General features: G+C 38.0%; 5 protein-coding genes and 1 long non-coding RNA gene across 6 annotated transcripts in view; 3 read left to right on the top strand and 3 right to left on the bottom strand.

Moving 5' to 3' along the window:
- LOC104813503 (RNA-binding KH domain-containing protein PEPPER-like) overlaps positions 1-2215 on the bottom strand; it is a 2963-nt gene extending 748 nt beyond the window's left edge. Inside the window, exons 1-6 of the mRNA XM_019202568.1 lie at positions 1820-2215; positions 1125-1380; positions 802-950; positions 469-714; positions 195-386; positions 14-116 (exon numbers count right to left, since the gene is read on the bottom strand). Coding sequence (XP_019058113.1) covers positions 14-116; positions 195-386; positions 469-714; positions 802-950; positions 1125-1380; positions 1820-2182 — 1309 coding nt within the window. The 5' untranslated portion in view covers positions 2183-2215. The remainder of the gene's footprint in view (positions 1-13; positions 117-194; positions 387-468; positions 715-801; positions 951-1124; positions 1381-1819) is intronic.
- A 4715-nt stretch (positions 2216-6930) lies between these two features.
- On the top strand, positions 6931-10177 carry LOC104813508 (protein CHLOROPLAST IMPORT APPARATUS 2). Its single transcript, XM_010541111.2, is given in 4 exon segments — positions 6931-8255; positions 8258-8943; positions 9628-9780; positions 9894-10177. Coding segments are annotated over 4 exon segments (1356 nt in total). The 5' UTR covers positions 6931-7792; the 3' UTR covers positions 9948-10177.
- On the bottom strand, positions 9982-11606 carry LOC104813507. Its single transcript, XR_771784.1, has 2 exons — positions 11217-11606; positions 9982-11064 (listed from the first exon to the last, which is right to left on the bottom strand). It is a non-coding gene; the product is annotated as an uncharacterized LOC104813507 (long non-coding RNA).
- Positions 11607-12140: 534 nt separating this feature from the next.
- Positions 12141-15696, top strand: LOC104813510 (oxysterol-binding protein-related protein 4B-like). Its single transcript, XM_010541114.2, is given in 8 exon segments — positions 12141-12278; positions 13408-13560; positions 14224-14472; positions 14566-14600; positions 14603-14619; positions 14729-15020; positions 15117-15219; positions 15307-15696. Coding segments are annotated over 7 exon segments (1104 nt in total). The 5' UTR covers positions 12141-12278; the 3' UTR covers positions 15562-15696.
- Positions 15697-16065: 369 nt separating this feature from the next.
- LOC104813509 (60S acidic ribosomal protein P3-1-like) lies at positions 16066-17527 on the bottom strand. Its single transcript, XM_010541112.2, has 2 exons — positions 17243-17527; positions 16066-16370 (listed from the first exon to the last, which is right to left on the bottom strand). The coding sequence occupies exons 1-2, from the start codon at positions 17438-17440 to the stop codon at positions 16206-16208; spliced, it is 363 nt and encodes a 120-aa protein (XP_010539414.1). The 5' UTR covers positions 17441-17527; the 3' UTR covers positions 16066-16205.
- Positions 17528-17726: 199 nt separating this feature from the next.
- The window catches only part of LOC104813512 (U3 small nucleolar RNA-associated protein 25), a 7409-nt gene continuing 2049 nt past the window's right edge, over positions 17727-23086 (top strand). Inside the window, exons 1-18 of the mRNA XM_010541115.1 lie at positions 17727-17972; positions 18852-19078; positions 19166-19295; positions 19584-19723; positions 19895-20060; positions 20185-20329; positions 20414-20537; positions 20649-20749; positions 20866-20997; positions 21097-21177; positions 21487-21680; positions 21796-21868; positions 21947-22006; positions 22202-22240; positions 22349-22437; positions 22536-22600; positions 22726-22772; positions 23011-23070. Of these exons, the coding sequence (XP_010539417.1) occupies positions 18970-19078; positions 19166-19295; positions 19584-19723; positions 19895-20060; positions 20185-20329; positions 20414-20537; positions 20649-20749; positions 20866-20997; positions 21097-21177; positions 21487-21680; positions 21796-21868; positions 21947-22006; positions 22202-22240; positions 22349-22437; positions 22536-22600; positions 22726-22772; positions 23011-23070 (1755 nt within the window). The 5' untranslated portion in view covers positions 17727-17972; positions 18852-18969. The remainder of the gene's footprint in view (positions 17973-18851; positions 19079-19165; positions 19296-19583; positions 19724-19894; positions 20061-20184; positions 20330-20413; positions 20538-20648; positions 20750-20865; positions 20998-21096; positions 21178-21486; positions 21681-21795; positions 21869-21946; positions 22007-22201; positions 22241-22348; positions 22438-22535; positions 22601-22725; positions 22773-23010; positions 23071-23086) is intronic.

The following is a 23086-nucleotide window of genomic DNA, read 5'->3' on the forward strand; positions in this document are numbered from 1 at the left end:
TTTCCGCTCGAAAGTGGCTCGTTGCGGCTGCTAAGCTGAGGATATGTGGGCAAGTAGCCGGTCTCGCTCCTATCATACCCACCCGTAACTGTCTCCTTGTGATTACTGATGAATTCCTGAGACAAATCGTTACAGAGGAAATGAAAACAGATGTTTCCCGTCGTTAATGACATCAATTAACAAAGTATTCTCACTTCAATTTGCTGTTGAGCAATTTGAACTTGTGTAGAAGTTCCCTTGATTTCTACAGTGATTTCATCACGATGTGGGCTCTCTTGTATGGATATAGTGGCTCCACTTATTCGACGGATGTATGCAATATTAGCTCCTTCCACTCCAATGATATCCTCCGCATACGAGAATGGTATTTGCATAGTTTGAGCGACCTATTAAAATCAGAATCATAAAGAGAGAAAGATCAGAGCAAGAACAATAATGATGATGCTACATCTATCTAGTGGATTCTACCTGTGTTACAAATGAAGCAGTAGAAACCCGACCAAGTCCTGGAGAATGTCTGGCTGAGAGTACACGATCTTGACTACAAATAGAAACTCCTGGCGGCTGAATTCGTGATTCAGGCTCAAGAAACAGAGGTTCCCTCCGTGCCAACAGGGAAAAATCAGATTCGATCATACTTTGTGAACTAGATCTTAGAGATGGCTTGTTAACTAACATTTCTGACTGACGACCTTGAGAGGCTCTAGCCAGATACTAAAGATTAGAAAACAAAAGCTAGATCATTAAGAAACAAAAAGAAAGAAACATATTTCTCAACAAGCCATTTTGCATTCAACTTACTTGCTTCTCAAAGAGAGGAACAACAGTGTGGTGAACTAGAAATTTTCTTAGTTGACCCACAACGGCTTCTAAGGCCTTTAGGACCTTAGATCCCTCTCCCTGCAACTCTACTATCCGTTCATCCTCCGAAGCATAAAATGGATTATCCTCTGGCGGCAAAAGCTTCAGTTATTATTTCATGTCTCCCATCGAATATAGGACACAATGTATCAAATAGAACACAACCCTCGAAGAGAAATATTGATGATAAAGGGCAGCTTTTTAAGCTTTGATAAATAAATGCAGAGATTTATCAGAATGTGAACTGTAAAGGGCGATGATACCTTCGGGTAATACACGAACAAATGCGCCAGAGTTCTCTACTATGGATTTGATTAAAGAGCCCTGTTTTCCAATCAAGTTTATAGCCTGAGAAGATCCCACCAATAATCGCAATGAACAGAAGCCGACTCCAGCTGTTTTCACATCATCATTATCATCATCATCAGGCAAGCCTGAAACTCGCCTGAACACCCTAAGGGCTGCATCCATTGCAGGGGACAATGAAGCTTCCGGTTCTTCCTTTCCAGATATAAGCACCTAAATAATACAAATTGTGAAAGAGCAATATGAGAGTGCAATTCCAATCGATGTACTGTCCAAACTGCATAGATTATTCCTAATCCTAGAACCTAACAAAACCAAATAATAACCTAATGGAGCTTAAACTATAATGGAAAAGTCAACCTCAAGCCACAGTAGCTGAATATCAACATGGACAGATAAACCTTTAATCAATTTAATTTCTCAATTCCAAGAAACTCACACTCATCAAGCCAGATGCTAGCGAAAAGCTCAGACAACAAGACCAGATTGGTTCGATTCCCTCTAGTCATATATGAAGTGAGATACCTAAAAGACAAAACCCTAGAAAAACAGGAAGTCTCCAATTCGGAAAATTAAGCGCACACACACATACGCATATATATATATATATATATATATATAGAGAGAGAGAGAGAGAGAGAGAGGGACTGACGACGCGATCATGAGTCGTAATGGGACCATCAAGAACTTTGATACGAGCACCAGTCTCCTCGCTCATCTTCTTGATTATGTCTCCTTTTCGTCCAATAATGGCGCCGACCTTGGTCACCGGAACGATCAGACGGAATACGCAGTCTCCCGGCCAGCCCGGCCACTTCTCCGCCGACCCATCAATGCCGGAGACTGCTCCCTCGGCAGTTCTGGCAGCCAAGTTCTCATCCTGCTGACCAGATTCGGCGTTGGCGCTAGGGTTTCCATTTAATACGGCGGAATGACTGGTCTCATCCCGAGTAAGGTTCTCGTTCTCCGGGGAGGGAACGGCATCATTCTCCACAGATTCTGCAATGGCGGCCATTAGAACCGGAGAGAGGGAGGGAGAGATTACGCCTGCCTGTGACAAGTATCAGAATATCAAACGACGTCGTTCAGAAATGTGCAAATGTTTGGGCTTTGACCTTGAAAAGGTAAAGCCCATAGTGATAGATGCGATTTGAACTTTTATTTTATGGGCCTTTTCAAAGCTGAAGGCCCAACTATAATGAGTTCATCCCTTCAACGACATCGTTTTAACTTATCTAAATAATAAATAAAATAAAAAACCGTCCTTAGGTCATGGTTTGAATATTATCATAAAATCTAAATAACATCGAAGCAAATATATATTTCAGTATCCATGTTTCACATAAATTAAATAAAAAAGTTTTTTTTTCTTTCTCTTTGCTCGTAAAATGAACTGAGATATTTTCTAATATATAATGTAATATCTTTGTACAATATAAATAAAGCATATATTATAAAATCTTTTTGTTCTATGGGAAGTTTGCCTCTCAATCCTGTTTTGTCATAGGGCACGCCTCGACGAAGAAAGGGACGTAACAAATATCTGTCGGCCCATAAGATCCTTTATCTATAGAGACGAGACGGCACTTTGTAGGTTCTACACTCTCTCTTACTTCACCAAGTTTTAGAGGAACCAACTAATTACCATGTTTGAAGATTGATTATTATCATTATTATTTTTGACGCAATATATATATATATGTATATGTATATATATGGACTTGTGAGATTCATATTTAAATAACTTGTATACCAAGGCACAAAATTTAGTAGCCGAAATTTTATATATAGGCTCATGCATGGCTTAACTCTATCCGAATTATCAAGACATTTCCCTAAAGATTGATTTTTTTTAAAAAAAAAAATTATAACAAGCATGGAGTGGAGAGTGAGAGAGGATGGTGTAGGAGTATACCGCCATGCCAGATTCGAATTGGGAAATAGGGCAAAAATGTATGTGAATAAAAATGGTCCCTCGCAAAAACACACAAGAGAGTTCACTTGTAGTTTGTAACTACGTGGGTCAAATAACATGACAGCTTTCGAATTTGCCCTAATTGACTCTCCAAAGGTTACTTTTGAGCCAATGAGCCACTTGCCACCTCACATGTTCACGTGTCATACGATTGAATTCTCTAGCAATATATGTTGTGTTTTATTGGAGTTCATTTCTTTGTTTTCGTAGTTATTCATGACTATTTTTAATTTCATTTTATTCGTATTAGTTGAAAAACATAGTCTATATTTTTTCAGCAGGTTATACAAATTCAAACAAAGTAGGTAAACGTTTTGAGTTTAAACTAGAAATATATAATTAAGTGCCAAAAAAATTGCTTTTGTATTAGGATTTTTTTTTTTATCTTGGTAAAAAAAAGAAAGGTGAACCCAAATTTGGATAGTTCAGCAGATGAAACGGGGACACAAAACATATGTTTCGTCACGAGTTCGAACCTCAAATTTGAGAGGGAACATATATTCCAAATCACTTGTCTGACTTCCGATCCCCGGATTAATCTGAACTTTGGTTCAAGATATTCGGTCACCCAAAAGAAGAAAAGAAAAGTGATAGTTTTTTTCTTGTTTACTAGTTATTTTTATTATTTAACAATTAGTTTATAAAAAAACGTTGAATTCTATATATAAATTATAAAGTAAAAGGATGTTAAACAAATGATTCTTTCGTATTGATATATATTGGTACAAGATATCCGGTTATAAAAAAACGTTGATTTCTATACATAAATTATAATGTAAAAAGATGTAAAACAAATTATTCTCGTTATATATTGGTTTAAGTTATTAATCGAATCATACGGTCACATATGTTAGGCTGGTGCACTAGAATATATGAAACGACAAATGATTGCATTTTTTTTCTAAGATATGTCTTCAAGTAAAAAGATGAATTATTTTTTTCCATAAATAAACAAAAGGCGATTTAATTGTTTTAGTTATTATTTTTGTCACGCATAAAATGAGTGGTCAGAATCCCATTAATTATTAAATATTTAGCCTATTGTCAAACTTAACTGTGTTTTCAAACTTATTTTACGTGTTTAACTTGTAAACTTGAGTAATTCTACCCAATTTTGGATGCCTCTAAAATAACATGCAAAAGCATGCTATTCTATTTTAGGTTAAATGTGGAGAAAAGTATTTATGCGAATTTCTTCAATCATTTTGAGAGAGAGAGTTGGATGAAAGATAAATTTTCGCATATATATAGATTTTTTTTGTAGATGTTATATCCAAATATATATATAGAGGTTACAAATTAGGGCACGAAATCTTGGGAAATAGTTACATATTTATCTAAACATATTCTATATCATAATAGAGTCTTAATAAAAGATAATTAATTGGGATGAAAACAAAAAAAATAAAGATAAGAAGAGTAAAAAAAAGGAGAGGAGTCACATGTTGTGATATAAGAGAGAGAGAGAGAATCAAAGTAAATTTTGGTATAAAAGAAAAGAACAAAAGAGATGGATTGGGGTTTATCGTATTTTTAAGGCTCTCTCTGTCTCCAGCACGACACCCCTTTTAGAGATAAGATGCTCTCTCTCTCTCTCTCTCTCTTTCTCTCTCTAAAAAATATTATTGCATAAATTAGTTAGAGTATGTTTAAAGTGATAGATTACTAAATCAAATGAGTTATTTTTCAACAACAGTCTTGTCATAGAATATAGTAGAACTCTCTCGTATATGGAAAACTTGGAAGCATTTAAATGATTGCGAAAAAAGATGGAACTCCCATTTTGGATATAAAAAACAAACGCCTAATAAATTGATTGAATATAATTTTTTAGTATTAATTTAAAAATAAATAACAAAATAAGTATAGATTAAAAAGAAACTAAGCTCGTAAGTAAGCAAAATAAAACATCCACTGCTGAATATTTATCTGTAATTATAGTTGAGGATATGAACAGCCATTTGCCAAGAGAAAGAAACTAGATTCCGAGAGTATGTGAGCAAAACTATATCAAAGTTTGGTCTATAGAAATATTATAATAAAAATCTTAAGATTATACAATTTCAATTACAATGTTCCAAGACAATTAATGACGAAATTATGTAGTCACGTTTTTCTTTTTTTTTTCTTTTTTTGAACCATCATGGTTATATCTATCTTATTATCTTTATTAATTATTTATATTCTGTTTTATTTGTATAACGAAGATATTTTCTGGACACAAATATCTGTTGGGCATTTATGCGGTCCAAAAAACATTTTCGAGAAAAATGAAGACAAGGGCGAGTGTAGAAAAGATAGTTTCCATTTTTACATATATTATTTTTAAAAAATAATATTTTTAATAATCAGCTATCTCATCACTTTATAGAATCTTAAATACAATATATTAAAATATTATAAAGTTAAGACAAAATAATATAAACAAAATCAATAACTGTTTATTTACTACATTGTTTTTAATATATACATGCATTCTTTTTAATCGTTTTAGACAATTTTGGTATTATGATTAATTAATTCCAATTTACTATGATAATGGTATATAGTAAATAAACACAAAAGGAAAAAAGTGCAAAGTACTTAATTACTTATGTATATACAGACCAAAATCTTAAAAAAGACATTGTATCAAAGTTCGAAATCGATACAGACAACAATTTCAAAATCGAAAATATTCACAATAGATTTTGCGAATATGAGATTCAAAGACCATATCCAAATAAATAAAATAATGATAATAATAATAATCTAAACCAGGAGCCACTAAACGTAACGAGAGCACAACGTATGATCGCCATCTGCCACACAAATCCCTTAAATGGCACCAAAAAGGTACCAATCATTCCTCTGTGTGGGACATTATCCTTTTAGGCCTACACAACTATCCTCATATTTTCTATTCATTTTTTTTATATAATATCTAAGCTATTTAAAGTATATGACAAACTATATATTTAATATTAAGTCAGCAAAAGACTTATATATATCTATATATACGTATCTAGAATTTGAATATTTAAATACTAGCATCCAATCACAATATTTATTACGTACTATCAATATGTGACAAAGTTATTAGATACTTGGGTTTTTATTATATAGTTTTTAAGTGTATAATGCTAATGGATTTTGAACATTTGTCTAAATTTCTTAAGTCGTTCATTGGAACACGTGAAAGCGCATCCGACCAGTAAAAAGGATAGCCACGTCATCAGAGAAATCTAAGTGAGCCAATGAGACTTTGCCACGTCAATGGATAGGGTGACGTTTTTTGTTTACTATCATAAGAACCCAAAAAGTTTTGCAGGTGGGTATGGGATTTTTTCCTTTGGCGAATTTTTGGAAATAATCCAAAAAACCAAAGGCACATTCAAATTCTCTCGAAAAGTCACTGCCGATGATTTACCCTAACTTTGCAATTACAATAAAAGTTCCCTAAACCCACTTATAATTAACCAAGGAATATTTTTAATTTTATTATGTTATAATTATTGTCAAGATTGTTGGATTTCAGGGAAATCAAGGCCCTTTTTGGGTAATTTTGAACCCTACTTTAAGAAGAGGAGGAAAGAAAAATATTAAGAACAACAAAGGAAAGGAATTCGATTTATTGGCAAAATCATATTTGATGATATATATAATCACTAATCAGAGTCAAATGAAAGAGGAATGTAATTGCACATTTGACTCTCGTTTAAGAAATATTTAAAACTGGAAAAGGAACCGAGTGGACCCCACACACTCGCTGAGCTCCTTTCGAGCAATTCTTGTCCTTTCGACATATGCCATCGTCTTCTTCCACCACTCTCTCTGTGATATTTACAGACACACACCTCTCTCCGCCGATTATATATGTCTTTTACCTTCACAAACCCTAACGGATCCTTTTTCCCTTTTCTTTCTACTATATCTCTTCCCTCTCCTCGTGACTCTCCATCCACTCCAATTTCCCTCTTCCTCTCTCTCCACCAATCAGATTTCCTCTGCAAGTCCCTTGCTTTATTGGGCTCTCTCTCTTCTCTCACATCTATTGGGCATTGGGTTTTTCTGGGATTCTGTCCGGTTTCCTTTTTTTATTCCAATCGATTTCAAAGTTTGATGCTTTTGCTTTCTCAGTTGGTGGGTTTAGAGATGACGAAATTCTGGAGTTTTCTCTGTTCCGGTGAATCTGGGTTTGCTCTCTCATGGATGGATTCTCTCTTGCTCCCTTTTGTAAGCTCTCAAGTTTTGGCCTTTTTCCGAATTTAGTAGCGCAGAGGGAAAAAGTTTCAGCCTTTACTTTGTTTTTGAGTGCTAAGAGGGTTTAGGGTTTATCATTACTAAGAGATAAACCAGTCGATTTCTATTCCCAAATCCCAAAAAATACAGCAAAAGGGGAAACTGCAAAATTTCTTCACACTGTCTCTGTTACTGCGTTGCGTCATCAACAGTACTGTTCGTACATTTTCCTCTGAATCCCAGAATCCCGCGATTTCCCCAGAAAAATTATGTTCTGTCACTCAAATTCGATCATTTCCATAATTCCCCAGATTTCCTCTGAATTTTCCTCACAACACTTTGACTAGAGGAATTAAAAAATCCACTCAATTTCACCAACCTCAGTTTTCCGGGAAAATCCTTTCTGGGCCAATAAACACCGACAAGCTGATGTCGTCCTGTCTGAGCAGCGGCGGCAGCGGAAGAGCCGCCGCGTATGGCTTCGACCTGGAGATCGTGAAATCTCCACCGTCGACGTTAACCGCCACCAGAGCACCGTCGCACAACACTCCGTCGCCGTGTTCGACTTTGTCGGAGTCGAATTCGCCGCTCGCAATCTCTACGCGAAAGGCTCGGACGCCGAGAAAACGTCCGAATCAGACATACAACGAGGCGGCTGCACTTCTGTCCACCGCCTACCCCAACATCTTCTCCTCCAACCACTCGAACCCATTGAAATCTCCCTCGAATTCGCACTTCTTCGGGATTAAATCTCCTCACAGTGACTTCGACGAAGCTTCTGAGTTGCTTTTGCAGTTTGAATCAATCGAGGAGCCCGATTTTCTGTTCCATCCGCCTCTCCAAGCGAAGACAGATCCGTTCTTCGAGCAGAAGGAAGTGAATTTCGTCGGGAAGAGGGAGCTGAAATCGATGATTTGGAGGCGAATCGGTTGGAGTTGTTCGACGATTTCGATGCGGAATCGATTCTGGACGAGGAAATTGAAGAAGGAATCGACAGTATAATGGGAAATGTCGAATCGAACGACGAGGGGAATCACAGGGTCGGTGATTCCAGGATTCAGAAGATCAATCTCGGAGAGAATTGCTACGGAATCGGCCGGTTACGGCAAATGATGATGAATCCGTGGTACGGAAGCTCCATGGGGTTCGGATTCGCCGGGAATTTCCAGTTAGGGTTCGGATTGAGGAGCGCAATCCGAGATAACGACGACGCCAACTGGTGGAGATTTCCCACCGTCGATTTCGATCAGATCTCGCCGAGAATCCGAACCACCGCAACCCCAACCGCTGCCACGGCTGCAGCCGCCGGTAACGCCGAATCCGACAACAATAAGAAGACGGTAACGGCGGCGGCGGCCGAGAAGAAGAAGAAAAAGAAGAAAGTATCGCCGGCGGCGGAATCGAAGAGCTGCGAATCGAGCAAAGAGGATGAGGAATCGAGTCCAAATCCGAATCCGGAGGAGAGATGGGGTCCGTTGTTGAAGCTCGACTACGACGGCATCCTGGAAGCTTGGTCGGACAAGGGGTTGCCGTTCTCGGACGAGATTCTGGGGCCGGACGCCGCCGGAGCCGATGTCCATGTACGTTAAACTTTACTCTTCACTCTCTCTCCATCGACGTAGACTCCTAAATTTCTACTTTTCTTTTTTTTAAATATATGATTAAATTCATATTTAATTATCATTTTCGGCATCTGCTCTTAACTGCTAATTTTCCACCACGTGGCGTTGAAAAGTCCACCTGAAAAAGGAGTTATGTCTTTTTAATGTTTACTAATTAATAAATTAATGGTTAATAATGTATTAGTTATGGTAATTAAAATATGTTTTTTTTATAAGCCTCTTTAGTTTTTAATAAAGCTACAGACCTGTAGTAAGACTGTTTTTCCTATTAAAATAATGTTTGACTTTGCTCCCAAATCAAATTAAACATTTTCAAGTACTGTCGGTGTCGGTACAATATTATTTGCACGTGATGCTCTCGCATGGAAAATAAACCAATTCTGAGAGCATTTATACATTCGGTTACTACGTTGGAAAATGTTTATTTATGTTAAAGTAGAGGGCCTTATAGAGCAATTTTCCAATATGCATTTTTAAAAAAAAAATAAAAAGCTATGAACTTTACCATGATTTGTATAGAGAGACATCAAATTTTCATGGTGAATCTGATGAGGAAATGATGGGTGGTGATAAAGTGGCTGGGAAACATGAGTTATGTTTATATATATATATATGATGATGATGACGTGGCGTTGACCGCAGGCGAGGGTGGCACAGATAGATTTGTTCGGAGAAGGGGGAGTGAGAGAAGCGAGTGTGATGAGGTACAAAGAGAAACGAAGGACCCGTCTCTTCTCCAAGAAGATCAGGTACCAAGTCCGAAAGCTCAACGCTGACCAACGCCCCCGCATGAAGGTATATACGCTATACACTGTATATATACATACATACATACATATATATATATATATGTAATTAATGAATGTGTATTTGTTGATATATATATTTGGGGGTTGGTGATGGGACAGGGACGATTCGTGAGAAGACCCAACTCCACCAGTCCAAGCGGGCAACGCTCGTAAAGAATACAAGCCTGCAACGAAGTTTTTTTCTTTGTTTTTTTTTAGAATCTTCTTGATCTTGTTAGTGTGCATCTTTTTTTGTTCGTAAGGGATGATGGAAGAGATTAGTTGAGTGGAGAGCGAATGACGAGAACAAATGAAGGGGAAACAAACACAAACACACACAAAGCAGCAATTTGTCTTCTCATATCAAACAGACAATCTGTGTCCAATCCAACGAGTTCTATCTACCGTTTCATGTTTTGGATTCCACGTTGGTTTTCTATGTCCGAATTCGTTTCCGCCCTTGTCACAGGACGACCAATCACGTAGGTTTTGTCCCCCGAAATTACGCCATGTTCCTAGTTAAGAGATTTCACTGTTTTTGTGCTGCTGAGATCATTTTCGGCGATCATCTGTGGTAAGACCACGACCAGATGTGTGGCTTTACTGCATTCGCGCTTGCTCCAAGAGATTGTCCGAATCCCGCAACTGGGTTTTACGACGTTCCTCGTGGTGTTTGAACGATTTCTTTCTTAAAAAGAAACGATCTTTGTCTGGCACTCAATCGTTGCGGGTTGAAACTACTCGCACAAAGTGCATATTCTCCGAATATCAAACATCAAAAATGATTCACAGGTCCTCTCCGGTAAATACCCTTGAATCTTTTGTCCCGTACATTGCGATATACAAACTTCCCCTTATGCTCGAGTGCTATCGGGTCTTGAAATACGATATTGAGGCAGAGCATTGGCAGAAAAAGCCTCGGGTGCCGCTTCCATGGTTTTGTTCTTAATCTCCTCGCCATGAAAAAGAACCAGAATTTAGATTTCTGTATCACAACTGTTTGCCTGAACGAGGATGTCCTGTCACGTAAAGTGAACTAACTTTTTTTTTCACTTCTTGCTTTTAATGGGAGAAAGAAAACCTAATTTCCCTTCAGATTTGCAGACTGAAAGAGCAGATTTTGTGCCATCAATGGCGGAATCATTCATCTCGTAGACATGGTAATGCTCTCATTCCGATATTTTCTTGAGGTAATACGTTCTCTTCCACTCTGTTGGGTTCTGCACTTTCTTGTCGATTTTTCTTCTTCTTCTTCGCTACAGGCTGAAAACCTGGACGAGTTCCATGAGAGCTGCAAAGGGGTTAGAGTGGAATGCCATTAGGTTTTGCAATCTGAGGGTTGAGAGCGTACGTAACATTCACGTGAGATTCAAGCATAACAAACAAGTCGTCATTTAACTAAAACTGGTTTCAGCCCTCCACCGACAATGGAAGAGCGAGTACATTAAAGAGGAGCCTGGAAGTGGTTCTGTCCTGTCCGGAGAAACCTCATCATATTTCGTCTGAGACCAAAATCAGCTTGTCGTTCCTTGGGGGCAAGAACCTACTTCTGAAAGTTAGCTTCCGCACTGAAAAGAGAGCGATCAGGATAGGTTTCTGACTGTCTCTAACTATATATACAGGATTAATACGAGGAAAAAGAGGAGGAAGATGAACAAGAAGAAGAGTCAGTGCAGGCTTCATCACCATCATCATCATCGTCATATGCTTCTCTCTTCTCTCTCTCTCTCATTGTGTTCTGAAGTCTTCGTTTCTTTATTATTCATTCTTCCTAGTTGAGGAGGTTAGATGGACAACGTAATCCAAAGGAACGTGAGGAAGCATGCAATGGAGATGGAGTGCCATACCTATAATATATATATATATATATATATACACACATATTCATGTATTCAAACTTATCCACATCGTCGTCACAAACGCACCACTTCCTAATTTCACGTCAAAATCACTGACTTTGTTCGCCATTTATTTTTTTTATTTTGTGTGTGTGTGTGTAATTACCGTGTGATAAGTTGAAAGAGACGCTTTATAAAGGCCTTGTATCTAATTGAGATGCGCATAAAATTTAACGTCACATATATACATATACACACACATACATACATACATACATACATACATACATACATACATACATACATACTATATTTCCCTGCTGTCAGTGTACACGTCAGCGCAATGACAATTTGATCCTACGTTTACAGAGGAATTGGAATTAAATGTGCATGGACCGAACCACTACTCAACATGATAAAAATAAAATTATTTCTATCTACCATGCGCCTCCCTTATTTATTGCTGCTGACCTCTTCCCCCCCAAGCCCTTACCGTTCCCCTACCATTCTATAAAATGGTTTCTGGTTTCAGTTCTCATGGAAGAACAAAACCTTTCCTCCTTACAGCAACACCCGAATTCTTCTTCTTCCATAAAAAAAAAAAAAAAAAAAAAGGGCAAGAGACAAAAAAGGCCACGTTCCACAAGAAACCTTTCTTCTCAAAATGGTAAATGGGTCATTCTTTCTCTCTATTGTATATTTTTCGCGTGTGTATGTGTGTGTATATATATAAACATATAACAAACCAGTTATCCTGTCATGGCGATATATACATATATGTATTATATAGATCTCTGGGTTGAGAGCTAAGGATTTGCGTACGTTGAAGACGTTGTTTAAAGTCTGTTACGTTACATATATATATATGCGGTTTTCTTTTGTATTCATGTAAGCATATATGCGCATGAACTGCCATGACGATAGCTATAGCAACTCCACTACATAGTAACGTTTTAAAGTACCAAGAAAACATCGTGACATATATATACATATATATGCACGAAATACAACTGAGGAACTACTAACGAGAGGGTTTCTATTGTCATGATTAAGAATGTTCGTATTTTAAATAATTGCTATAATTAATTCTCTAAAATCTATATCATGTACTCTCTCCGTTTCAAAATAATTATTGCTTTAGGTTATTTCACATTTTTTAAGAAAATATAAAAAAAGTCACGTATATCCTTATTTAATGATAAAAACAATGTTATCATCAATAATTTATTGAAATTTAATAGGGATAAAATTGGAAATTATTATAAAAAAATGTCTTGAAAATGTAAAATGATAAATAATTTGAAACATGGAAAATAATCTAAAACTAAAAATATTTTGAAACGGAGAGAGTATATATTTTTTATAAACCAGAAGTTCACCGAATTTTTAGCCCAAACTGCATCTCTTAGAGGATCAAAAATATTCAAGTGAATATCTCTTTTTATACTTGGATTTGAATCCAGAGTAAGAGTTCTTACCACTAGGTCACTCAAATTTGGATTATGTCTATATTTACGTAGAGAAAATTCTAAACATACAATAAACGTAAAAATATAATACACAAAATATCCCCGAGTTTCAACTCCTAGAATTTCCTAATTTGCCAATCAAGAAATACGGAAGTAATTAAATGGTATATGCATGCATAAACCACCCAAAACTTTATCGAAATTATGAACCCCATATCTATTGATCAGATTTATGCCCATATTAACAGCCAAACCTTACAAAATCCAAAATTTAAATTACTGTCAATCGCATTTATTAACAAAATTATGGTTTTTCATTTTGGGTAGATGGAAGAAGGAACAACAAAAGAAGTGGTGATCGCGAAGCTTTACTCGTTGGAAGATGAGGAAGACAGTAATTACACAGCTTCTAATCTCATCCGTCGGATCCTGAGCCTCTTCAAGAACGTACGCCCTGGATCCGACCTCACTCACTTTCAGGCAAGATATTATCTCCTCCGTTGAATTTTATATGCCGTTTTAGTGTATATATATATATATATATATATTTTATTTTAAGATGAAAGACGATTTTTTGTTTTTCTATATATATTTTTTTCTATATTTCATGAAAATTAATAAGATAGAAACAATTATTAGTATTAAAAAAATAAACTAACTAAAAAGGGTATTTTAGATAAAATATTCTTCTTCTTAATACATGTGTTGGGAGACTCACCCAATATAACTAGGTGCACGATCGGGTCGGATCCAGATTAGTCGGGACAAAGTTCTGGAGACCGGGTGGACAAAAAGAAAACTAAAACGGCATTTAAGAGTAAACGGAAGGAGGTTATAAACCGTATTAATTTATCCACTGTGGGGCAGGACAAGCTTATTCAATTTCTGTCTGATCAATCTTAATATTTCTTTATAAATCTACGTAAGCAAGTATATATCTAAGTTAAGGAAGCAGAAAACAAACGACTTTTACATAAATTGGGATCTTCCGCAATTATATGGTGGTGTTAGGGATTATTTGTGACATTAATTTCCTTTAACAATTTTCTTCCTCGTACAGTTTTACGTCGTCTCCCTTAATTAATACATTATGTCACCACACTTCCGCAATTATATGGTGGTTTTTTTTATATATAAATGAAGTTGCCACCTCACTTCAACATACCGAGGTCGCAGCTCCAGTGTTACGGGGAGATGGTCTACAGCTTCGGCGGCCAGGATTTGCTGGGTCAGTGTAACGGTGGAGACAGACAGATCGAACGGCTGAAAAGCGTGGTGACGTGGAACATCTCCACTCTCCGACCGTTGATCTTCGGCATGGCTCCTTACAACCCCGTCCTCGGCGAAACTCACCACGTCTCCCACGGAAATATCCATGTCCTCGTTGAGCAAGTATACATATATCTATTTGTAACACTTACCAATTGTTTCATACAAATTTCCTAATATTCTTATATTCAAATGATGATATTGAAATTCTTTCAGGTTTCGCATCATCCTCCCGTGACCGCGTCGACAGTTTTGTTCCCAGGTTTCGTGGTAATGTTCCATACATTTATTTTCGACTGTGTCGGTATTCATATGTGTGAGATTGAACAAAATACACCTTTTGAAATAAAATGATATGGGATTGTGATCTTATCTCTAGGTGCCTACATGGAGGCGGAAGTGAAGGGGAAAAGGACATTAAAGCTTCTGAATAGGGGAGAGACTTACGAGATGAATTCTCCGAACCTCGTGATGAGATTTCTACCGGTGACGAGAGCTTATTGGGCCGGAAAAGTTCGAATCAAGTGTTTGGAGAACGATCTCGAGGCCGAGTTACATTTGGCTACCGACTCGTTGATGGGAATCAGAGGAAACGATAGATCCATCAAGGGCAAAATCTACGATTCATCTTCAGGGAAAAAGCTTTACGAGATATACGGTCATTGGGATACGTATGTGTATTTAACCTATTTCTTTTTCTAGTTATCCGTATACGGTATACCGTCGGTCCAAAAACCGATATACCTTTCGTGAAAATTGTATTGCAGCACTGTTATGGCGAAGGATTTGAAGAACGGAAAGCTCGAGGTTATGTACAACGCGACAGAAAATCTTACAGGACTCAAAACTCCCATTGTCAAGGATCTAAAGGTACATACATACATACATACATACATGTGTACAAATTCATGTTTCATTTCGATAATAAAGTTTATTGCTTTCGTTTCGACGAGGAAGGAGGTGGGAGAGAGAGAGTCGACGGCGGTGTGGAGTCAAGTGAGCAAAGCCATAATGGAACAAGACTGGGAGAAAGCAAGAGCGGCGAAAACGGCATTGGAGGAGATAGAGAGAGAGTCTCGGAGGGAAAAAGAGGCTTCGGGCAAAACTTGGGTTCCGCGTCACTTCTCGGTGGTTCGACACGGCAAGGACTGGAGCTGCTCCCCTCTCCACCCCACCATTTCTCATGCTCCCATCACTGTGCCTCATCTCTGACTGTATTCCACCTTCATTCTCACTGTGCTTTCGTCAATGCAATGCCCGAATCATCCGATTTCTTCAATTAAATTTACATTTACCCAACTGTGTTCCAAATCGGAACCTTGATTTTACGGTCCAAGAATTTCATCAGCTCTCTCTTATCATATGGACATGTAGTTGGGGAAGAGGCTCAGCAACGGGCCTAGTGCGTTCGGGTGGAACTTCCTAGCGAAAAGATAACACGGCCGCCTTTTACCGTTCCAGTGCATGGCCAGTGAAGCTCGTCTCCATGCTGGGAAACCCAACCCAAACGCAGTTTCCAGCGTTTCAGACCCAGCAAAACGCTAAAAAGGATGACAAGAGATGCAAGAGAGAAGCGTTTTCGGGTTTTTAGGATGCATACTGTCTTATATATATATATATATAATACTGTAAAGTTACAAAATTTCGATTCAAAAAAATTAATATCTTAGAAGTGGGCTTATAATAATGTGTTGTCAAAATTAGGAGTCAAGGAAATTAGATTTGGGGAAACAGCATCATATCCTTACTATAATATTCTCATTACACCCTCAGTCTTTTGAGAAGAGGACAGATCGAAACAAAGTAAGAGACCAGAAAAAGAGGTGAAACTGATCAAACTAACCTTAAAGGAGCTTCTAATCAAAGAGAGAGAAACCGAAATCTCCTTCTTCCTCTTCCTCAACTTCCTCCTTCTTCTCCTCCTTAGGGGCAGCTGCTGCCTCTGATGCACCACCGGCACCTCCGCCTGGAGCAGCTCCTCCAGCTACAAACCCTCCACCCACAGCACCACCGACCACCACCTGCTCCGCATCACACAGGATTCAGAAATATGTATACGTATCAGAGTACCCACGAGGATTTTTGCATTATTGCACAACCATAGATACGGTTCAAAATTTGATCTACTTGACCAGACAGTTTTTCCAAACTACCCAAGATGGTATGTAATGTTTACAGGAGCAAAAACTAGCGAGAAAGCGTGATTGCGAGTATAACCAAGCAATCATTAGCTAGCATCGAAATGTTCGCACCAGATACAACTAGCAATCAAACAAGGTATGGTGAACGCATTTCATATGATGCGAAGGTATTGAGTCCTGTCAACAATGTCTCATACAAGTAAAATGGGTTGCTTCATTAGGGATCTGAGGGACAGAAATGAAAGAATGAGGAATCATACAATCTAGAGCATTATAGGGAGAGTAATAATCATACAATGGATCATCGCACCCAAACCAACAAATTAAAGTGTTCATTCTAATAAACAAAAACCCAAAATATAGATTTTTATCAAGTAGGAATACATGAAGCTGGATTAACCGAAATCTTTGATTCTGAAAATATAACGGAATGAAGATCACTGCTTGCATCGACAAGTGGTGATAATGGCAAATAATCGCGGTCCTAAACCATAGAAAACAACAATGAAAGGCTAAAGCTAAACAAAATAACACAGAGCGAACCTAATCGGGCGATCCACGACACTCCGAAGTCCGAACGTTCTCCCAAGGAAATGATAGAAACTCAGAAAAGAGGGAACAATTCAAAAATGCCCGCGATCCCTAAACCCTAAACCACTCCAAAACCTAAACAAATCTGGCAATCCAGCAATCTATTTAAGAACATACAGAAAACAGATGTGTGTGTGTGTGTGAGAGAGAGAGAGAGCAACCTGGCAGACGGCAGAAGTAGGGGTGATGAGGGAGAAGGAGGTCTGAACTCCGCCGGAGGAGTCAGCGGAGAGGGCGGTCTGGACGAGTTTACGCTGGAGCTCGTAGGTGGAAGAGGCGGAGGCCTCGAGGTCTCCCTCGTGCTGCTTGGCGTTCCACTCTCCGCCGCTGTTTCTGCACACAAACGTGAAGACACCCATTTTCTGATATCACGTGGAGCCGCAGCGAGGACGGAGATGAGCTACGACTGAGAATTCTTCAGGAGAAAACTTCTAGCTTGAGTGAGTTTATATGTATATATGTGTGTGACGAAACAAGAGGAGTAAGTGACGAGAACCCTAGAGTTTCAGAAGTAAAAGACATATTTGCCCTTTATGGGCCTCGACCGAACTTATAATGGGCCAGGTTTTCGGGCATAATTCCTATTCCTTGTGCTTAATCGAACTTAGTCAGGACAAATAAATAACTAACTCCGGTCCCTTGTGTTGAAAAAGAAAAAAGGAAAAGTCATTAGGGTCACAAAATCGAAACCCTGAGCAGAAAACCCCCTTCCGGCCGTCGGACTCTCGATCGGAAATTGGGTTCTCCTTCTTCTCCGAAGTCTCCGGAAACTTCACCGCCGCTGCGACCTGCTACAGGCGTCGACTCTCCTTGCTCTTCGCCTCTCACGAAGCCCATCAGATACCCTTCGTCTCTTCCGCCGTCATTATCAACAATTCTTCTTCATACGAGGTAAATCTGAAAGCTCTTCTGTATATCGACAATTCTTCTCTGTGGTTTTCCTCTCCGACAGTTTTCTGTGTGTTTCTCCATCGTTTCCTCTGCGACATGTTTCCTTTCGCCCTGTTGCTATCCACTCCCTTCGCCATATTCTCGTTGTTGTGTTTCTGTGTGTTCTTCGTCGAGTTTGACAGGTTTCCCTTCGAGTTTTTGTGTTCTTCATTGTTGTGAGTGACAGGTTGCTTCTTCAGTGTTCTTCTTCGTGTTTTTGGTACTCTTCGTTTTGATTTTTGATTTTTCTTCTTTTGTTATTCCTGGTTGTTGCGTTTCTGTTGCATAGCTTTCCTGGTTGCTCTTCGATTCGTGGTTCTTCTTCTTCGTGTTTTCGTTTTGATTTTTGATTGTACTCTTCGTTTTATTCTTCTTCATTCTTCTCTTGGTTTTTAATATTATAACCGAACCGAACCTTGGTTTGGTTATATTGGAGTACGGTTATTTTGAATTTAGAAAAATTATAACACTTCAATTCTTATATTGAAGCGGTTTGGTTTCAGTTTTGATGTACGATATACTAATTTTCTTATTAAATTGTTGGTTTTTTCAGTTATTTTTTATTTGGTTCGGTTCAATTTTGTCATTTTTAAAAAATCATAATAATTCAATTTTTATATCTGTTTCCGTTTAATTACGATTGCTGGTTCAAATCGATTTCGGTCATTGATTTTATTAACCAAATAAGTCACCTTCGTTGAACTTAATCCTTTGTTTTGTCTCTCATAATTTAACACGTTACATTATGGGATTTGGGACGTGATGAACAAGTGTTGGGCCTTTTACAATTTAACACGTTACTATTTTAATATAAAGTTCACATTGATTGTCAAATTCCAGGACCCCCCTTCCGTCGTGAAAAACCCTAAGAAACTCCCTTTTCCCCTCCGGTGAATTATTCGTCTTCTTCTTCTCGGAGCAGTGCATATTCTCCGCCGAGAGCGTTACCCTTGTAGCCATGAAGAGAGGCAGGACACAGGAGAAATTCAGTATGAAGAAGTGTACATCGAAAAATCGACGTGTTAAAGAAGCAGTCGTTCACAGCCCTTCACCACCTGAGCATCCAGGCATGTGAAGCATTGATTTTTTAGTGTCAATTATCGATGATTTGTTGAGAATTTTGTTACTCATCGCGTTTGTTTCTGGAATTTTAGAGTCATCTGAAGAAGTATGCGCTGAAGCTGAATCGGACGAAGTGGTCTACAGAGAACCGACGGTGTACAATAGATTGTTGACATCACTCGGTTCGTCTAACAAGGTTGTTGCCCATGTGAACAAACAAAGGTATTTTATTCTTAGGTTCTTTTGGTGTTTTGGATTTGTTAATTAGGTGTAATGCATGTGCGCTAATTAGGATTTCGGACATTTTAATGCTGTGTATGCGGTCCTGTTCAGTTTGGAGCTGTTGTGTCCTTTAATCTTCAGATTTTATGTCCTAAGATGAGATTGAGAGGTGTACTGCTGAAACACATTCCCGGGGAAAATCTTTGTTCCCTACTTCTTCTGTCTCCAAATTCAAGTGTATAGGCTGTGAATGAGATACTAAAGAGGAATTGCTAATTCTGTTTATAGACTAAGACAAGAAGAAGGTAGGAGTGACACTGAAGAAGAAGAGGATGATGGAGAGACAGAGGAAGAGGAAGAAGATGAAAATGTTGGTACTGAGTCTGAATATTCAACCATGTCGGATGATGAGCATAATCCGATTCAAGGTAAAGTTTGACTTGCGCTGATGATTCATCGTATCAATCAACGAATGTTTTTTTAGATCAGTTGTAGCTATTAGCTCTTGGTCTTAAGAGATTTCTCAGTATTAGGTTGCTGTAGTTGGATCAACTTTCGGTCCTGATCTAAGTTAAATGTTCTACTTGGCTTAATTGAAGGGGTTGATGAGGAATATCCTGAAGATCATGCTGGGGAGAGCATGATGCAAGAGAGTAGTAGTGATCATAAAATTGAGGAAGATGATTCTGAGGCTTCTGAATCGGATGAAGAGCATGAATTGAGTTTTACTGTTCAATCTACTAGAGATGCTTCTTCATCCGCGAGGTAAAATTCTAGTGAAATAATTATTTTTTGTTCTTTATCATCATATTCTTTGCATTTGTTGGTCAATCCGTTTCTTTTGGTCAATTCGTTTCATTTGTTCATTCATACACATTCAATTGTGCAGTGCCTTCAGTGAACACCTTGGACACAAATTATCAGGTGAAGATGTGGAGACCCTGCCAAAAGGCATGTGGAAGTTTAAGTGGGAGTCACCTGCCATTGACATGCCAAATTGCAGATGGAAAGGAACGAGTGAAAACTTCATGGATGTATGTGTTGCATGGCCTTATTTCTATAGAATATCACATTGTAAATTTTGTTTTCTAACTCAAGAGTTCTTTATAATTTTCTAGGGCTTTGAGTCTTATGTGAACTATGACCTCAAGCCTAAGTTATATAAGCACTGGCTGGAAGTATACAAAAAATCTGGAGGGAAAGATTTTGACTCATCTAAGAGGAGAAGATTCTTCTCCCTTTGTATGTACAGATTCCAGAAATAGCCCTTTCTGATTGTTTATCTTGGTGGTATTTGGTGTTCCGTACTCTTATTTATTTTGTGGACATGTCGATTGTGTTTTTGTTTTCTAGATAACAGCTACAGGGACATTTTTCATTCGAACAAGAAACCCTTCTACAATAGAGGCCTTGAAGAAGACTCATGCTCCATGGACGCATACCTTATGCATTCTGTGTGTACATACTCATATTCATTCCTGCCAGACAATACCTTGTTTGGCTGTGTGTTGGGATTTTATTTGAGCTATTGATCCTTCACTATCTACTAAATTCAGTTTCTTTTGTGCAGTTGAATCACATATTCAGAACGAGGGACCTTGTGAAAAAGAATGAAGCCAAAATAGCTAAGCATCAAGAGACATCTGCAGAGGAAGTTCTTTGTGATGATGCATTTCTTGATCAAGGATTTACTCGTCCTAAGGTTGCACCAACTCCTTTCAACTCTGGATATTGTTACTGCAGTCAATAAAGTCATTCCTCACTTTTGACAAGGGACCCTTTTTTTAATTATATATCTCAGGTCCTGATTCTGCTACCGATGAGGAGCATTGCCTTTCGTGTCATTAAGAGGCTTATACAACTAACTCCTCAAACTCAAAGGGTATATAGTTCCCATGCTCCAATCATCGGTTTTGTCTGTAAAGTTTTCCATGTGAACGTGTTGTGTTGTCTTGGTCTTCCATCTTTGAATTCTTATATTTTTGCTAAATGTACGGGTAAGAAAATTCTCTAGTATGATCGCTAACAGATGATGTGACTTAAAGGTGCCTTTATTGTTTTGGGTGTTTCTTCTAGTATATGGGTACTAATTCCAACTTCTGGTTATTGATATTTCTGATGTATCTGGTTAAAGGCTTTGTAATTTGTTACGGTTTCCTTTGGTCTCTTCAATTCCTCTCTTTGCTTGCAGGTTAATGTTGAACACCTCGACCGGTTCAATACGGAGTTCGGAGCTGAAGAGGACACTGATGTTGATGATGGAGACAAGGATACCTCTGAAAATGGAATTCCAAAACCACAGAAATCTTCTAAACCTTCTGATTTTCAAGCCCTGTTTGGCGGGAACTGCGATGACGAGTTTATGATCGGCATTAAGTTTACAAGGCATATTCACTAGCCTGCACGCAGTCTAAAATTATATCTACACGCTTTGGGTTTTGTAGTGTATTTCCTTGAGGTTTTGTGCATTACTTATTCCACCACATCTTGTACATTTCAGGAAGAGCATTAGGCTGTATGGTGATTTTTATTCCTCAGACATGATCATTGCTTCTCCCCTCAAGTTACATATGGTAGGTATCTTTTTTCGTATCAGTTGGCAGTATAAATTTTCTTGATACATTTTGTTATCGAAATTGTGCTCTTGCTAGGCAATTGGCCAAGCAGAGGAAGACAAGGAACGGGATGTTGATTATCTTTCCTCCATTGAGGTAAACTTTCTAACTCATTGCTTGCAGAACATAAGTGTAAAAATGCCAGATCATCTCTACCAAAATGTTACATTATGTCAAATCTACTATTTTCCAAAATTTTATCCTGTATATTTTTTGTATAACTTATCTAAGGTCATGTTTATGTATCTCATGAATGAATTATTAATTTATCTTCCTTTTTCTCTTTGATAGGTTTTGATTATTGATCATGCAGACATAATATCTATGCAGGTAGGTTGTAGGGTTAATCTAAAAATGGACAGATGAATGCTTATTTCTTCCAATTGTTCATCTTTTTTGTTGTGATTCCTTTCCTCATATGGTTGTATAAACTTCTAGAATTGGGCCTTCCTTGCTACGGCTGTTGACCACTTAAACCGGATTCCGTCGAAACAACATGGTACCAATGTCATGCGCATCAGACCGTGGTATGCCATCAGCTATTCTTCTTGCTCTAATTGTACCTCTTTAATTTGCTAAGGCTGTCATTTTAGTGAAATCTCAAAGCATTTCACCTTATGTTTAGGTATCTGGATGGACATGCATGGTTCTATCGGCAGTCAATAGTTTTAAGTTATTATTCAACCCCAGGTTCTAATCTGTTCTTTACCTCCTTTTTCCTTTGTCTTCATTTGATTCGTTTTTGTCTCTTGCGGTCTCTCTTTTAACTTTTGTTTAAGTGGCCACTTATCTCATTTTCTTTTTTATGATTTCAGAGATGAATGCTCTATTCAATCACCACTGTGTGAATTATAAAGGAAAAGTAAGTCTTTATTCTATGAATCATATTGGATATTGCATGCATCGTCAGTGCAGTTCTATTGGCTAGTGTTCGTTTTCCTCCTGTAATGAGGGGATTAGATGATGGATGAGATGACTGATCTAGAGGGTTATAGATATGATTTGAAAAATCTTTAAACCAAAATCTTTCTTCACTGTATTAATTTTCACATATTTGAAAACACAAATTGTCTCATCACTATTATGTTGAAATCATTCAGGTGAAGCTAGTGTGTGAACACAAAGGTGTTCTTCAGAAAGTGTTGCTCCCTGTGCGGCAGGGTTGATCTTGGCATT

The sequence above is a fragment of the Tarenaya hassleriana genome, unplaced genomic scaffold (assembly GCF_000463585.1).
Source record: "Tarenaya hassleriana unplaced genomic scaffold, ASM46358v1 Cleome20, whole genome shotgun sequence".
Classification (NCBI taxonomy): Eukaryota; Viridiplantae; Streptophyta; class Magnoliopsida; order Brassicales; family Cleomaceae; genus Tarenaya; species Tarenaya hassleriana.